Source organism: Rattus norvegicus, chromosome 1 (assembly GCF_021556685.1).
Source record: "Rattus norvegicus strain SHRSP/BbbUtx chromosome 1, alternate assembly SHRSP_T2T, whole genome shotgun sequence".
NCBI lineage: Eukaryota > Metazoa > Chordata > Mammalia > Rodentia > Muridae > Rattus > Rattus norvegicus.
This window is the reverse complement of record NC_141534.1, coordinates 86,225,476-86,244,034: the sequence shown is the minus strand read 5'-3', so window position 1 is coordinate 86,244,034 and position 18,559 is coordinate 86,225,476. Positions and strand designations below refer to the sequence as shown.

General features: G+C 37.0%; 1 protein-coding gene across 1 annotated transcript in view; it reads left to right on the top strand.

The window, feature by feature from the left end:
* The first annotated feature begins 4,525 nt into the window (after positions 1 to 4,525).
* The window catches only part of Sult2a6 (sulfotransferase family 2A, dehydroepiandrosterone (DHEA)-preferring, member 6), a 51,127-nt gene continuing 37,093 nt past the window's right edge, over positions 4,526 to 18,559 (top strand). Inside the window, exons 1-2 of the mRNA NM_012695.4 lie at positions 4,526 to 4,716; positions 5,856 to 6,064. Of these exons, the coding sequence (NP_036827.3) occupies positions 4,584 to 4,716; positions 5,856 to 6,064 (342 nt within the window). The 5' untranslated portion in view covers positions 4,526 to 4,583. The remainder of the gene's footprint in view (positions 4,717 to 5,855; positions 6,065 to 18,559) is intronic.

Sequence of the window (18,559 nt, the reverse complement as noted above, 5' to 3'; positions counted from 1 at the left end):
GAAACAACAAAACTAAAGGAAGTTATGAACCAAATGAATTTAACAGATATTTATAGAAAAATTCACCCTAAAACAAAAGGATATACGTTCTTCTGTGCACCTCATGGTAGCTTCTTTAAATTTGACCATATAACTAGACACAAAAGATGGGCCTCCACAGATACAAGATTTAAATAATTCCATGCATCTTATTAGATTACCATGGGCTAATGTTGGTACTCAATAGAAACAAAAGTGACAGAAACCAGTATACCCATGGAAGTTGAACAATGCTCTACTCAATGATACCTTGGACAAGGATGAAATAAAGATAGAAATTAAAGACTTTTTAGAATTTAATGTAATTGGCACAACATACCCAAGTTTATGGGACATCATGAAAGGAGTTGTAAGAGGAAAACTCACAGCTCTGAGTGCCTCCAAAAAGGAACTGGAGAGAGCATACATTAGCATTTTGACAGCATACCTAAAATCTCTAGCACAACAAAAAGCAAATACTCCCAAGAGGAGTAGATGGTAGGAAATAATAAAACTCAGGGTTAAAACCAACCAAGTAGAAACAAAAAGAACTATACAAAGTATCAACCAAACAAGAAGCTGCTTCTTTGAGAAAATCAACAAAATAGAAAAAATCTTAGCCAGAATAACCAGAAGGCACAGAGGGTATATCCAAATTAACAAAATTAGAAATGAAATGGGAGAGAGAAGGACAGAATCTAAGGAAATTGAAAAATATCATTAGATCCTACTACAAAAGCCATATTCAAGAAAACTGGGAAATTGCATGAAATGGACAATTTTCTAGGCAGACACCAGTACCAAAATTAAATCAGGATCAGATAAAGCATCTAAACAATCCCAAAATGATTAGAGAAATAAAACCAGTTACTAAATGTCTCCCAACCAAAGAAATGCTCAGTACCATATGGGTTTCGTGGAGAATTTTATCAAACCTTTATAGCAGACCTAATAACAATATTGCCTAAGCTATTCCACAAAACTGCAACAGAAAGAACACTATTCCATTTCTTTTATGAAGCCAAAATTATGCTTATACCTATACCACTCAAAGGCTCAGAAAGAAAGAAAACTTCAGACCAAATTCCTTTATGAATATTGATGCAAATATACTTAAAATATTGTCACAAACCATATCCAAGAACATCAAAACGATCATTCATTATAATAGTGTAGGATTTATCCCAGGGATACAATATACAGCAAACCTGTAGCCAACATCAAACTCAATGGAGAGAAACTTAAAGCAAATCCACTAAAATCAGGGACTAGATAAGGCTGTCCACTCTCCTTACTTATTCAGTATAGTACTTGGAGTCCTTCCCATAGCAATCAAACAACAAAAGGAGGTTAAAGGGATAAAAATTGAGAGGGAAGAATTCAAAATATAACTATTTGTAGATGATGTGATAGTATTCTTAAGTGACCCCAAAAGTTCCATCAGAGAACTACTAAGCCTGATAAACAACATCAGCAGAGTGGATGGGCATAAAATTAACTCAAACAAATCAGTAGCCTTCCTCTAGTCAAAGGATACACAGGTTGAAAAAGAAATTATGGAAACAATATACTTCATAGTAGTCACAAATGACATATGATACCTGGGTGTGAGGCTAACCAAGAACGTGAAAGATCTGTATGACAAGAACTTCAAGTCTCTGAAGAAAGAAATTGAAGATGATCTAAGAAGATGGAAAGATCTCCCATGCTCATGGACTGGCAGGATTTATATAGTAAAAATGGACATTTTGCCCAAAAGCAATCTTCAGATTCACTGCATACCCCATCAAAATTCCAACTCAATGTTTAAAAGATCAATTTGCAAATTCATTTGGAATGACAAGAAACCCGGGATAACAAAAACTATGTTCAACAATAAAAGAAATGGTGGGGAAATTACCATCCCAAACATCAAGCTGCGTTACAGAGCAATAGTGATAAAAACTATATGGTATTGGTACAGAAACAGGCACGTAGATCAATGCGGTAGAATTTAAGTCACAGAAATGAACCTACACACCTCTGATCACCTGATTTTTGACAAAGGAGCTAAAACCATCCAGTGGAAAAAAGATTTCATTTTCAACAAATGGTACTGGTTTAGCTGGACGACAGCATATAGAAAATGCAAATTGAACTATTCTTATAGCCCTGGTCAAAGTGTAAGTCCAAGTGGAACAGGACGTCCACATCAAAACCATATACATTCCCACTAATTGAAAAAAAGAGTGGGGAAGAGACTCAAACACCTGTGCACTGGGGAAAATTTCCTGAACAAAACGCCAATGGCTAATGCTGTAAGATCAAGATTCAGCAAATGGGACCTCATAAAATTGCAAAACTTGTGTAATGGAAAATGCACTCTTATTTGGATAAAACGTCAACCAACAGATTGGGGAAAGATTTTTACTAATCATACACCCAACAGATATATTATATCTGATATATAAAAAGAAGTCCAGAATATAGACGTCAGAGAACCTAATAACCCTATTATAAATCATATACAGATCTAAACAAAGAATTCTCAGCTAAGAAATATCTATTAGGTGAGAAGTAGCTAAAGAAATGTTCAACATCCTTATCAAGGAAATGCAAATCAAATCAACCCTGGGAATCTACCTCATGCCATTAAGAATGGCAAAGATCAAAAACTCAGGTGGCAACAGATGCTCACCAGGATGTGTAGAAAGAGGATCACTCCTCCATTGTTGGTGGAATTGGAAGCTGGTACAACCAGCACTCTGGAAATCTGTCTGAAAGGTCCTCAGAAAACTGAACATTATAATACCTGAGGACCCTCCCTTCAGAGTCTGCCTCACCTTTGGATCCAACCCTTATATATACAGCCTCCAAAACTAGACAATATGGATGAGTCCAAAAAGTACATGCTGACAGAAGCCTGATATAGCTGTTTCCTGATATACTCTGGCTGTTAGCCAGAGTATGCCATAAACAGAGACTAATGGAACAACAAAACATTGAATTGAGAACAGGGTACCCATTGGAGGAGTTATAGAAAGGATTTAAGAAAATGAAGGGGCTTGAAACCCCATAAGAACAACAATATCAACTAATCAAATCTCCCAGGGACAATAACACTATCCAAAGAGCAAGGACAGACCCATTGCTCCAGCTGCATATATAACAAAGGATGGCCTTTTTGGACACGGATGGGAAGAGAAGCCCTTGGTCCTGCCAGGGCTGGACACCCAAACATAGGAGAAAATCAGGGCAGAAAGACTGGGAGGGAGGTTGGTTGAGGAGTGGGAACACCTTCATATAAGAAGTGTGGCAGGATGGGATTGTAGCTTATGGAAGGGAACCTGGGAAAGGAATAACATTTGAAATGTAAATAATAAATATTCAAATAAAATACAATAAAATATTTTAAAGAAGTGGGAAGTTATGTCTTATCTTATAAATGTAGGCAACCACCTGGTGAGTGAAGGACAAATACCAAAGAAGCTTACTGCTATCAGATCTCTAGACCAGTATAATTTCCAGTTCTTTTCTAAATATGTGTTCTTATATGCACAGGTAAATTTGTTTCTCATCCCTTGTTAAAGATTCTTCTTTTAACAACATATGGGGACTCTTCCATGGATTCACAGTGGGCTAAAATGTAGATAATAATTGACAGTAAGGTGCCCAACCCTAGGTGGTATGTCTTCAACACGTCATTTAAACCTAGGACTCATGGAAAACATCACAGAGGAGTGTATAGAAATCCTCCAGTGTCACTAGATTTCTGTTGGTAGAATGTGTCTCTCTTAGACAAAACAGAGAAAATAGACACAGGAACTCTTAACAGTATAGTTATTCAAACAAACCAGCAAAATAGCACTATTAGGCATAACAAGGAGGCAAGGGAAAATTCTGTAAGTTTATACTCTAGAAGAAGAAATACATCATATCAATGGCTGCTAAGAAATGGAGAATAATTTGTGCCTGAAGATGAAATCCCACATTAATTTTCCAATTTCAACCACACTCTGCAACATATAAGAGCAACTGAATGGACTCAGTAGGTTAACTACATATGTGTATATATATAAAGAGCAAAAATATTGAAGAAGAGATCATAGTGTAAGTAATGAAAGGAAGGCTTTGAGAGGAAGAAGAAAGGCTGCTAATGTACCATAAGTTTCTCAAAAGTAACTACAATTTAAAAAATTGTCACGGAAAGTTTCTGTATGATCTCTGTCACTTTTCTGCATATTTAAAATCATTCTGAAAGCTAAATTGCATTAGAAGATATTTTAAATTATCCTGCAGTTTTATGTCCTATTACTTCTTACTGAGTTTCTGTTTGGGGGTCATGAACTTGGGCTCACAAATGCTGCAGAATGTTCTTTGTGTGAGTTGAAATTGCTCAATACAATAACCTTTGACTGTGTGTTACAATATTTATTTATTCCTATCAGTAGTTAGTTTCACAACAGACTAGAGAATGTTAATGATTCTTTTAACTCCACTATAAATCTTACCTCTCAGCATTTGCTATAAGCTGAACAGTGGGCAAGGGCTGGAATCCTAACAGGACCTACACAGAGCTATTTATAATGCCAGACTATACTTGGTTTGAAGGAATACCTTTTCCTGCCTTTGGGATTCCAAAAGAAACTTTGCAAAATGTTTGTAATAAGTTTGTGGTGAAAGAAGAAGATTTGATCTTATTGACTTATCCCAAGTCAGGTAAGGACTGTCAGTAAGACTGATTCTGAATTGTATAAGGGAGGTTAGGGCTTTGGACCTCATTTATTGTGGGTGAGGAGTGGAGTGCTCTACATATCGAATGTTTAAAAAAGTTTGTGGGAATGGAGATTTGTGTATGTTCCACACAGAGAAAGACTTTACATATGACCTATGTGAGGAAAGGTGATCAGCTATGGCACTAGAACAATGAGAGTATACCGTGAGTCAGAATCTCAAATTTGTCTTTATCTGTGGTGAAGAGATAGAAGAAGAGGGAGTGTGATGAGAATAAAGAAAAGAAAGAGCATCAAGAGTTAAAGGGCTGTATGTAAGGATACGTGGAGGAGAGGAAAGTGCCATGTAGAATTAACATGGACCTTGTCCAGGAACTGGAGTCTAAAAACTCAAGCAATCAAAAAGTGGCATTATGGGGCTGGGGATGTAGCTCAGTGGTAGAGCGCTTGCCTAGCAAGCACAAGGCCCTGGGTTCGGTCCCCAGCTCCGAAAAAAAGAGAAAAAACGTGGCATTATGATGATTTGGGTAACAGATGTTTGCACTGTAGAAGAAGCACAGAACTAGGGTAAGTATTAGACTGCTGACATTGAAATCAAAATGACACAGAAAAATCTAAAAGCAGTGGGAATCCAGGGAAAAAAAACCAGACAATAACAAATGAACACATAAATCCAAATGTAACTGTGTGGTAAATATACATGAGGGAATTAATTCACCTAAAAAGAAGTACTCAGTCATACACTGCAGTATTGTTGCATTTCAATGGCAATGAATTAAACTCAGAAAAGTAGTCTTAGAGGACAGATACTATTACTTCATCACTGTGAAATATCTGGAAAAGTCAAACTCACTCCACAAGAATGTAGAATGATGGTAGCCCAGAGCTGGAGGAGATAGTCCATTGCCACTTTGGTGTTTAGTGTGTATAGGGTCTCAGTTTTGTAAAATGAAGTCTTAAAATTAATGTTGAGTGAATATACTTTGTACTTACACAATGTGAACATTGTGAACACTAGTCTATGTGCTTGAAAGTGGGCAACACTTTAAATTTTATGGGTATATATTCTACTTGAGGCTTTTTTGCAAGTACTGTTGAAATGAGTGACTCTTTCTTTTTATTCAGGAACAAACTGGCTGATTGAAATTGTCTGCTTGATTCAGACCAAGGGAGATCCCAAGTGGATCCAATCTGTGACCATCTGGGATCGCTCACCCTGGATAGAGACTGATTTAGGATATGATATGTTAATCAAAAAGAAAGGACCACGACTCATAACCTCCCATCTTCCCATGCATCTTTTCTCCAAGTCTCTCTTCAGTTCCAAGGCCAAGGTCAGTGTCCAATGGTTGAGATTTTCTTTCACTCACATTCTTTGAACTTATTTTATCCTGACAGAATTTGAAGCTCTTACAGAAGTATGAAGGTGGGATTCTCATGCACTAGGTGATGCTGATGTTTCTCCACATCAGACTACATTAGAGTATCAAGATGTGGACCACTACATGTGATCTTAGTTTTAAGAAAGAAAGTGAAATATCACACTAGAAGATTCAGAAAATACATATATAAGACAAGTAGTGTTCAAACTTTAGTGTACAGTGCAATATTACTGTCATGTCATCAAAGTCAATGAACCAGTTATACCATATACCCCAAGTTCTTTGTCGGTAAATCACTGAAGACACAGTTGTTCATAGGGGAAGCAGCCTGACAAAGCATCAATTTTCAAAGATCAGTTGTACACAGAGTGTCATGCTATGTCTATCTGCCTACTGAGATTAGTAGCCACAGGAATCTCCCATGAAACTGAATGAGAATAACTACAAGGAATCACACATATCCACATTCTAATCTATTATAGCTCCTAGTTAGTAAGAAAGATTTTTCTATAAGTCCCTCTGCCATAGAATCTATAAATAGTTTTTGCTGAAACTACATAGACAAACTTAGAATTATCTCTCTAAAATATGATAATGGATTTGTGACCATTCAAATATATGCATTTATCTTATCTGGATTTGGTAAAATTTTTGGCTAGGGAATTGAGCTTAAAGAGATGAGTTCTAGGATAATTGGTACAGAATTATGAAGAATAATTATTTTAATTTATTTCTTTTATGTTTAAAATATAATAATGAAATATAGTTATATACATCATTTCCCATTTCCCCCTTCTTCTCCCAAAAACACTGACATATTCCCTCCTTTCTATCTTTCTAATATTTGTTTTTTAATTAATTCAGGTTGCATATGCACACACACACACATTCACATACACACCACACACACATATGTATAAATGGATATAGATAAATACACACACATATATGGATAGAGATAGATACACACACACACACACACACACACACACACACACACATATATATATATATATATGGATATAGATAGATTCACACACACATGTACATAAACATATACATATGCATATATATTCCTAAATATATTCCTTTATTTATATATTCCTACATTGATATATATCTTCATTTCTTTTTTTCCCTTTTCTTTTATTGGATATTTTCTTCATTTACATTTCAAATGTTATCCCTTTTGCTGATTTCTACTCTGGAAAACCCACTCCCATCACCCCTCCCTCTGCCTCTATGATAGTGCTCTTCCTCCCACCCATAAGGTCCCTCCTCCCTGTCCTAATATTCCACTATACTGGAGCATTGAGAATTCAACAAACCAAGGGCCTCTTCTTCCACTTATGCCCTCCCTACAATGACATCCTCTGCTACATATGTGGCTGGAATCATGGGTAGCTCCACATGTACTCTCTGGTGGTTTAGTCCGTGGGATCTCTGACCTGTCTGGATGACTGATATTGTTGTTCTTCCTATATGATTGTCAATCCTTTCAGCTCCTTCAGTCCTTTCTCTAACTTCTCTACTGGGGACTGTATTCTCATTCCAAAGGTTTGTTTTAAGCATCTGCTTCTTTATTTGTCAGGCTCTGGCAGAGCCTCTGAGGAGACAGCTATATCAGGCTCCTGTCAGCATGCACTTCTTGGCATCCACAATACTGTCTGGGTTTCGTGACTGTATAGGGGATGGATCCCAATGTGGGGTAGTCTCTGGATAAACTTTCTTTCAATCTATGTTCCACATGTCCTCCAGTGAGTATTTTGTTCCCACTTTGAAGTAGGACTGAAGCATCCAGATTTTGGTCTTCCTTTTCTTGAGCTACATGTGGTCATGTTGAATTGTATCTTGGGTATTCTGAACTTTGGGGCTAATATCCACTTATCAGTGAGTCCATATCATGTGCAGATGTGCGTGTTGTTTTGTTTTTTTCTTTTTCTTTTTTTTTGTTTTGTTTTGTTTTTTGTGATTGAGCTATCTCACTCAGGATGATATTTTCTAGTTCAAACCATTAGCCTGTGAATTTCACTGGATTTAATAGCTGAGTAGTACACCATAGTTTCAATGTACCACATTTTCTGTATCCATTCCTCTGTCGAAGAGCGTTGAAGACTGGGTCAATTTGGTTTCTTCTATATGCTGACCTCCTCCTTGAAGCAGCACCACCCTCTGGTGGAAATGCTTTCTTTTCACTACTGGATGTTTCTAACTCCTTGTGAAGTATCAAGTGGCCATAGGTGTGTGAGTTCATTTCTGCCTCTTCAATTCTATTACATTTATCTACCTGACTGTCTCTGTACCAATACCATGCAGATTTTATCACTATTTCTCTCTAATACAACTTGAAGTTAGGGATTGTGATTCCTGAAAAAGGTATTTTATTGTTCAGAATAGTTTCTGTTTTCCTGGGTTTTTTTGTTTGTTTGTTGGTTTTGTTTTTTGTTTTTTGATTTTGTTATTCCAAATGAATGGGCAAATTGCTCTTTCTAACTTTGTGAAGAATTGAGTTGGGATTTTGGTGGAGATTTCATTGAATCTGTAGATTGCTTTTGACAAGATGGCCATTTTTAAAATATCAGTCCTGCCTATCAATTAACATGGGTGATTTCCTATCTCTTGAGTTTTTTTTTAATTTCTTTCTTCAAAGATTTGAAATTCTTGTCATAAAGATCTTTCCCTTGCTTGGTTGTAATCACACCACAGTTTTTATATTATTTGTGACTATTGTGAATGGTGTTGTTTCCCTAATTTCTTTCTCAACCTGTTATACTTTGAGTAGAAGATGGCAACCGTCTTGCCTGAGTTAAGTTTGTAACCAGACACTCTGCTGAAGTTGTTTATCAGCTTTAGTTCTGTGGAATTTTGGGGGTTACTTAAGTATACTATCATATGGGGTTGGGGATTTAGCTCAGTGGTAGAGCACTTGCCTAGCAAGCACAAGGCCCTGGTTTCAGTCCCCAGCTCTGAAAAAAAATAAAAGAAAAAAAGTATACTATCATATAATCTGTGCATAGTGATATTTTCACTTCTTCTTTTCAAATTTGTATCCCTTTTACCCCTTTTTTGACATTTAATTGTTCTGGCTAGGACTTCAGGTACAATAATGACTATGTAGGGAGAGAATGAGCAGCCTTGTCTAGGTCTGATTTTAGTGGGATTGTTTCAAGTTTCTCTCCATTTAGTTTGAGGTTTGCTACTAGTTTGCTACTAGTTTTACTTTTACTATGTTTATGCATAGGCCTTGAATATGCAATCTTTCCAAACCTTTTACTATGAAGGGTTGTGGATATTGGTCAAATGTTTTCTCCACATCAAATAAGATGATCATATGTTTTTTACTTGAATTCACTTATATAATAGATTATGTTGATGTATTTCTGTATATTGAACCATCCCTGGATCCCTAGGATGAAGCCTGCTTGATCATGTTGAATGATCATTTTGATGTCTAATCGGAATCAGATTTCTAGAATTTTATTGTGTATTTTTGCATTATTATTCATATGGAAAATTTGTCTGAAGTTCTCTTTTTTGATAGGGTTTGTATGGTTTAGATGTAAGTGATATTATGGCTTCATAGAAAAAAATTGATTAGTGCTCCTTCTGTTTCTATATTGTGGAATACTTTGAAGAGTATTGGTGTTAGGTCTTCATTAACAATCTGATAGAATTCTACGTTAAAACCTTCTGGTCCTGGGCTTTATTTGGTTGGAAGACTTTTAATGATTTATTTTATTTCTTTAGGCTTCTGGAACTGTTTAGGTGGTTTCTCTGATCCTGATTTAACTTTAGTATTTTGTATTTTTGTAGAAACTTGTCCATTTCATCCAGATTATTTATTTTTTTAAGTATAGGCCTATGTAGTAGTATCTGATGATATTTTAATTCCCTCAGTTTTTTTGTTATGTCTATAATTTCATTTCTGATTTTGTTAATTTAGATACTTTCCTCTTTGCCTTCTGTTAATCTCGCTTAGGGTTTATCTATCTTGTTGATTTTCTTAAAGTACTATCTCCTGGTTTTGTTGCTTCTTTGTATATATCTTTTAATATCTACTTGGCTGATTTCATCCTTGAATTTGAATATTCCTTCATTGTATTATTTCCACTTAGGTGTATTTGCTTCTTTTTGTCCTAGAACTTTAATGTGTGCTGTTAAGTTGTTAGTGTATGATCTGTCCAGGTTTTTTGTTGTTTGTTTGTTTGTTTTTGTTTTTTGGCACTGAGGGCTTTCATTTTTCTTCTTAGCATTGTTTTCATTGTGTCTCAGAATTTTCGGTTTGTTGTGCCTTCAATTGCTTGTAATTCTAAATAGCCTTGAATTTAGTTCTTCCTTGACCAAATTATCATTGAATAGTGCACTGTCCAGCTTTCATGTATATATGGGCTTTCTGTTGTTTTTCTTGTGGTTGAAGTCTAGCCCTTGGACATGGTTATCTGTTAGGATGCATGGGATTATTTCAAACTTCTTGTATCTGTTGAGGCTCCCTTTGGGACCAGGTGTATTTTCAATTTTGAAGAAGGTAATATGAGGTGCAAAGATGGTATATTCTTTTGTTTAAGGATGAAACATTCTATGAATATTTGTTAAATTCATTTGGTTCAAAACTTCTTTTAATTTCTCTGTGTCTCAGTTTAGATTCTGTTTCCATAATCTGTCCATTAATGAAAGTGGGGTATAGAAACATCCCACTATTATTGTGTAAGGTGTAATGTGTGGTTTGAGCTTTAGTAAGGTTTCTTTTATGAATGTAGATGTCCTTGCATTTGGAGCTAAGATATTCAGTACTGAGAGATCATCTGGGTAGATTTTTTTCTTTGACAAGTATGAACTTTCTTATCTTTTTTTTTAATAACTTTTGGTTGAAAGTCGATTTTATTTGATTTTGGAATGTCTACCTCAACTTCTTCCCTGTGACCATTTGCTTGAAAAAAATTCAGTTTTTTACTTTGAGGTAGTGTCTGTTATTGTCACTGAGGTCTGTTACATATATGCAGCACAATGCTGGTTCATTTTGACCTGTCTTGTGAGTCTATGTCTTTTTTATTGAGTAATTTAGTCCATTGATGTTAAGCTATATTAAGGAAAAGTGTGGCTTCTGGTTATTTTTGTTGTAAGAGATGGAAATATGTTTGTGTGGCTCTCTTATTTGTGTTTGTTGAAAGAAGGTTACTTTTTTTGCTTTTTCTAAGATGTAGTTTCCCTCCTTGTGTTGGATTTTACATCTCTTATCCATTGTAGAAATTCACTTGTGGAAAGATTTTGTATAAGTCTGTTTTTGTCATTGAATACTTTTTTCTCTATCTATGTTAATTGATAGTTTTGCAAGATATAGTAGCCAGTGCTGATATTTTTGTTCTCTTAGGGTTTGAATGAACTCTGATCAGGATCTTCTGGCTTTTAGAACCTCTTTGGAGAAATCTGGTATAATTCTGATAGGTCTGCCTTTATATGTCACTTGAATTTCTCCTTACTATTTTTAATATTCTTCATTTTGTGCATTTTGTGTTTTTATTATTATGTGACAGAAGGAGTTTCTTTTCTATTCCAATCTTTTATGTTCATGGGTACCTCTTTCTTTGTGTTAGGGAATTTTTCCTCTTTAATTTTGTTGAAGATATTTACTGGACCTATAAGTTGGGAATCTTCACTCTCTTCTACATCTATTATACTTAGGTTTGGTTTTCTCATTTTGTCTTGGATTTCTTGGATGTTTTGGTTTATGAGGGTTTTTTTTGCATTTTTTCATTTTATTTGACTGCTATTCCAATGTTTTCTATGGTATCTTCTGCACCTGAGATTCTCCCTTCTATCTCTTGTATTCTGTTGGTGAGGCTTGCTGATCTCTTGTCTCCTGATTTCTTTCCTATGTTTTCTATCTCCAGGTTTGTTTTTCTTTGTGATTTCCTTACTGTTTCTATTTTCAGTTTTAGATCCTAGATTGTTTTGTTCAATCCATTCACCTTTTTTGCTTTTGTGTTCTTCTAATTCTTAAAGGGATTTTTGTGTTTCCTGTTTAATGACTTTTACCTGTTTTGTTTACCTGTGTTCTCCTGCATTTCTCTAAAGGAATTAATTATACCCTTCTTAAAGTACCTTATCATCCTCATGAGATAAGATTTTAAATCTGAATCTTGCTTTTCTGTTGTGATGATGTATCCAGGACTTGCTGTAATGGGAGTTCTCAGTTCTGATGATGCCAGGTACCCTTGGTTTCTGCTGCTTATATTCTTGTGATTGCCTCTCACTATCTGCTTACTTTTAGTGCTACCTGCTGTTTCTGTGTCTGACTTGAGCTTGTCCCTCTTGTGATCCTGGTTGTTTCAGAACTCCTCAGAATCCAGATGTCTCTCTGATGTTGTGATCCTGTAATCCTGTGACCTGTGATCCTGAGATCCTGGGTGTGTCAGAGCTTCTGGTATTCAAGCTGCCTCAGAGATCCTGAAATCCTGATGTGACAAAGGTCCTGAGGTCTTGTTGTGTTAGAGCCCCTGGGAGTCAAGCTTTCTCTGGGTGATGCATGAATAAGTAAAGACTCAGAGCCCTAGTTTAATTTCTGTCACAGGTGCAAGCAAGAAAGAACCTGTGTCTCTGGCTGGGCAGCATTTATATTTCCATGGTTCCTGCGGGGGTCCCAATTTTGCAGGTTGTTGAGAAATTTGTTGTCACCTCTAATATGACCTTGAGTGTGTCAAAACTCTAATGTTCCTGGGTGTGTCTGATCTCATTGAAGTCAAGTTTTCTCTGTGATCCTGTGTTCCTGGGCATTTCAGATCACCTGGGCAGCGAACGTCCTTTGGGTTTTGTAGGAGTTGGTACAGAGCCAGCACTCCAGGTATGCTCTGGGTGCAGGTTAAAACTGGAAGGAGACTTTGCTCCTCGTCAATCAGAGATTCTTGCATCCCTGGTATCCATCCCTATGTACATATCTGTAATATACATATATGCATATATATATGCAAAATTTTAAAATATATAATTAATATATTTCTAAATAAATGTATATATTCCTAAATCTTCTCAGACAGTATAATGCTACTTGTATGTATATTTCAAGGGCTGGGCATTTGTTGTTGGACAACCAATTATTACCTTAACTTTACAACTGTTCAATCAGTCGGGTTTAGGGTTTTTTTTTTTTTTTATTAACTTGAGTATTTCTTATATACATTTCGAGTGTTATTCCCTTTCCCGGTTTCCGGGCAAACATCCCCCTCCCCCCTCCCCTTCCTTATGGGTGTTCCCCTCCCAACCCTCCCCCCATTGCCGCCCTCCCCCCATAGACTAGTTCACTGTGGGTTCAGTCTTAGCAGGACCCAGGGCTTCCCCTTCCACTGGTTCTCTTACTAGGATATTCATTGCTACCTATGGGGTCAGAGTCCAGGGTCAGTCCATGTATAGTCTTTAGGTAGTGGCTTAGTCCCTGGAAGCTCTGGTTGCTTGGCATTGTTGTACTTTTGGGGTCTCGAGCCCCTTCAAGCTCTTCCAGTTCTTTCTCTGATTCCTTCAATAGGGGACCTATTCTCAGTTCAGTGGTTTGCTGCTGGCATTCGCCTCTATATTTGCTGTATTCTGGCTGTGTCTCTCAGGAGCGATCTACATCCGGCTCCTGTCGGTCTGCACTTCTTTGCTTCATCCATCTTGTCTAATTGGGTGGCTGTATATGTATGGGCCACATGTGGGGCAGGCTCTGAATGGGTGTTCCTTCAGTCTCTGTTTTAATCTTTGCCTCTCCCTTCCCTGCCAAGGGTATTCTTTTTCCTCATTTAAAGAAGGAGTGAAGCATTCACATTTTGATCATCCGTCTTCAGTTTCGTTTGTTCTAGGGATCTAGGGTAATTCAAGCATTTGGGCTAATAGCCACTTATCAATGAGTGCATACCATGTATGTCTTTCTGTGATTGGGTTAGCTCACTCAGGATGATATTTTCCAGTTCCAACCATTTGCCTACGAATTTCATAAACTCGTTGTTTTTGATAGCTGAGTAATATTCCATTGTGTAGATGTACCACATTTTCTGTATCCATTCCTCTGTTGAAGGGCATCTGGGTTCTTTCCAGCTTCTGGCTATTATAAATAAGGCTGCGATGAACATAGTGGAGCACGTGTCTCTTTTATATGTTGAGGCATCTTTTGGGTATATGCCCAAGAGAGGTATAGCTGGATCATCAGGCAGTTCAATGTCCAATTTTCTGAGGAACCTCCAGACTGATTTCCAGAATGGTTTTACCAGTCTGCAATCCCACCAACAATGGAGGAGTGTTCCTCTTTCTCCACATCCTCGCCAGCATCTGCTGTCACCTGAGTTTTTGATCTTAGCCAATCGCACTGGTGTGAGGTGAAATCTCAGGGTTGTTTTGATTTGCATTTCCCTTATGACTAAAGATGTTGAACATTTCTTTAGGTGTTTCTCAGCCATTCGGCATTCCTCAGCTGTGAATTCTTTGTTTAGCTCTGAACCCCATTTTTTAATAGGGTTATTTGTTTCCCTGCGGTCTAACTTCTTGAGTTCTTTGTATATTTTGGAAATAAGGCCTCTATCTGTTGTAGGATTGGTAAAGATCTTTTCCCAATCTGTTGGTTGCCGTTTTGTCCTAACCACAGTGTCCTTTGCCTTACAGAAGCTTTGCAGTTTTATGAGATCCCATTTGTCGATTCTTGATCTTAGAGCATAAGCCATTGGTGTTTTGTTCAGGAAATTTTTTCCAGTGCCCATGTGTTCCAGATGCTTCCCTAGTTTTTCTTCTATTAGTTTGAGTGTGTCTGGTTTGATGTGGAGGTCCTTGATCCACTTGGACTTAAGCTTTGTACAGGGTGATAAGGATGGATCGATCTGCATTCTTCTACATGTTGCCCTCCAGTTGAACCAGCACCATTTGCTGAAAATACTATCTTTTTTCCATTGGATGGCTTTGGCTCCTTTGTCAAAAATCAAGTGACCATAGGTGTGTGGGTTCATTTCTGGGTCTTCAATTCTATTCCATTGGTCTATCTGTCTGTCTCTGTACCAATACCATGCAGTTTTTATCACTATTGCTCTGTAATACTGCTTGAGTTCAGGGATAGTGATTCCCCCTGAAGTCCTTTTATTGTTGAGGATAGCTTTAGCTATCCTGGGTTTTTTGTTATTCCAGATGAATTTGCAAATTGTTCTGTCTAACTCTTTGAAGAATTGGATTGGTATTTTGATGGGGATTGCATTGAATCTGTAGATTGCTTTTGGTAAGATGGCCATTTTTACCATATTAATCCTGCCAATCCATGAGCATGGGAGATCTTTCCATCTTCTGAGGTCTTCTTCAATTTCTTTCCTCAGTGTCTTGAAGTTCTTATTGTACAGATCTTTTACTTGCTTGGTTAAAGTCACACCGAGGTACTTTATATTATTTGGGTCTATTATGAAGGGTGTCGTTTCCCTAATTTCTTTCTCGGCTTGTTTCTCTTTTGTATAGAGGAAGGCAACTGATTTATTTGAGTTAATTTTATACCCAGCCACTTTGCTGAAGTTGTTCATCAGCTTTAGTAGTTCTCTGGTGGAACTTTTGGGATCACTTAAATATACTATCATGTCGTCTGCAAATAGTGATATTTTGACCTCTTCTTTTCCGATCTGTATCCCTTTGATCTCCTTTTGTTGTCTGATTGCTCTGGCTAGAACTTCAAGAACTATATTGAATAAGTAGGGAGAGAGTGGGCAGCCTTGTCTAGTCCCTGATTTTAATGGGATTGCTTCAAGTTTCTCTCCATTTAGTTTAATGTTAGCAACTGGTTTGCTGTATATGGCTTTTACTATGTTTAGGTATGGGCCTTGAATTCCTATTCTTTCCAGGACTTTTATCATGAAGGGGTGTTGAATTTTGTCAAATGCTTTCTCAGCATCTAATGAAATGATCATGTGGTTCTGTTCTTTCAGTTTGTTTATATAATGGATCACGTTGATGGTTTTCCGTATATTAAACCATCCCTGCATGCCTGGGATGAAGCCTACTTGATCATGGTGGATGATTGTTTTGATGTGCTCTTGAATTCGGTTTGCCAGAATTTTATTGAGTATTTTTGCGTCGATATTCATAAGGGAAATTGGTCTGAAGTTCTCTTTCTTTGTTGTGTCTTTGTGTGGTTTAGGTATAAGAGTAATTGTGGCTTCATAGAAGGAATTCGGTAGGGCTCCATCTGTTTCAATTTTGTGGAATAGTTTGGATAATATTGGTATGAGGTCTTCTATGAAGGTTTGATAGAATTCTGCACTAAACCCGTCTGGACCTGGGCTCTTTTTGGTTGGGAGACCTTTAATGACTGCTTCTATTTCCTTAGGAGTTATGGGGTTGTTTAACTGGTTTATCTGTTCCTGATTTAACTTCGATACCTGGTATCTGTCTAGGAAATTGTCCATTTCCTGAAGATTTTCAAATTTTGTTGAATATAGGTTTTTATAGTAAGATCTGATGATTTTTTGAATTTCCTCCGAATCTGTAGTTATGTCTCCCTTTTCATTTCTGATTTTGTTAATTTGGACACACTCTCTGTGTCCTCTCGTTAGTCTGGCTAAGGGTTTATCTATCTTGTTGATTTTCTCAAAGAACCAACTTTTGGTTCTGTTGATTCTTTCTATGGTCCTTTTTGTTTCTACTTGGTTGATTTCAGCTCTGAGTTTGATTATTTCCTGCCTTCTACTCCTCCTGGGTGTATTTGCTTCTTTTTGTTCTAGAGCTTTTAGGTGTGCTGTCAAGCTGCTGACATATGCTCTTTCCTGTTTCTTTCTGCAGGCACTCAGCGCTATGAGTTTTCCTCTTAGCACAGCTTTCATTGTGTCCCATAAGTTTGAGTATGTTGTATCTTCATTTTCATTAAATTCTAAAAAGTTTTTAATTTCTTTCTTTATTTCTTCCTTGACCAGGTTATCATTGAGTAGAGCATTGTTCAATTTCCACGTATATGTGGGCATTCTTCCCTTATTGTTATTGAAGACCAGTTTTAGGCCGTGGTGGTCCGATAGCACGCATGGGATTATTTCTATCTTTCTGTACCTGTTGAGGCCCGTTTTTTGACCAATTATATGGTCAATTTTGGAGAAAGTACCATGAGGAGCTGAGAAGAAGGTATATCCTTTTGCTTTAGGATAGAATGTTCTATAAATATCCGTTAAGTCCATTTGGCTCATGACTTCTCTTAGTCTGTCTACATCACTGTTTAATTTCTGTTTCCATGATCTGTCCATTGATGAGAGTGGGGTGTTGAAATCTCCCACTATTATTGTGTGAGGTGCAATGTGTGTTTTGACCTTTAGTAAGGTTTCTTTTACATATGTAGGTGCCCTTGTATTTGGGGCATAGATATTTAGGATTGAGAGTTCATCTTGGTTGATTTTTCCTTTGATGAATATGAAGTGTCCTTCCTTATCTTTTTTGATGACTTTTAGTTGGAAATTGATTTTATTTGATATTAGAATGGCTACTCCAGCTTGCTTCTTCTGACCATTTGCTTGGAAAGTTGTTTTCCAGCCTTTCACTCTGAGGTAGTGTCTGTCTTTGTCTCTGAGGTGTGTTTCCTGTAGGCAGCAGAATGCAGGGTCCTCGTTGCGTATCCAGTTTGTTAATCTATGTCTTTTTATTGGGGAGTTGAGGCCATTGATATTGAGAGATATTAAGGAATAGTGATTATTGCTTCCCGTTATATTCATATTTGATGTGAGGTTATGTTTGTGTGCTTTCATTCTCTTTGTTTTGTTGCCAAGACGATTAGTTTCTTGCTTCTTCTAGGGTATAGCTTGCCTCCTTATGTTGGGCTTTACCATTTATTATCCTTTGTAGTGCTGGATTTGTAGAAAGATATTGTGTAAATTTGGTTTTGTCATGGAATATCTTGGTTTCTCCATCAATGTTAATTGAGAGTTTTGCTGGATACAGTAATCTGGGCTGGCATTTGTGTTCTCTTAGGGTCTGTATAACATCAGTCCAGGATCTTCTGGCCTTCATAGTTTCTGGCGAGAAGTCTGGTGTGATTCTGATAGGTCTCCCTTTATATGTTACTTGACCTTTTTCCCTTACTGCTTTTAATATTCTTTCTTTATTTTGTGCGTTTGGTGTTTTGACAATTATGTGACGGGAGGTGTTTCTTTTCTGGTCCAATCTATTTGGAGTTCTGTAGGCTTCCTGTATGTCTATGGGTATCTCTTTTTTTAGGTTAGGGAAGTTTTCTTCTATGATTTTGTTGAAGATATTTACTGGTCCTTTGAGCTGGGAGTCTTCACTCTCTTCTATACCTATTATCCTTAGGTTTGATCTTCTCATTGAGTCCTGGATTTCCTGTATGTTTTGGACCAGTAGCTTTTTCCGCTTTACATTATCTTTGACAGTTGAGTCAATGATTTCTATGGAATCTTCTGCTCCTGAGATTCTCTCTTCCATCTCTTGTATTCTGTTGGTGAAGCTTGTATCTACAGC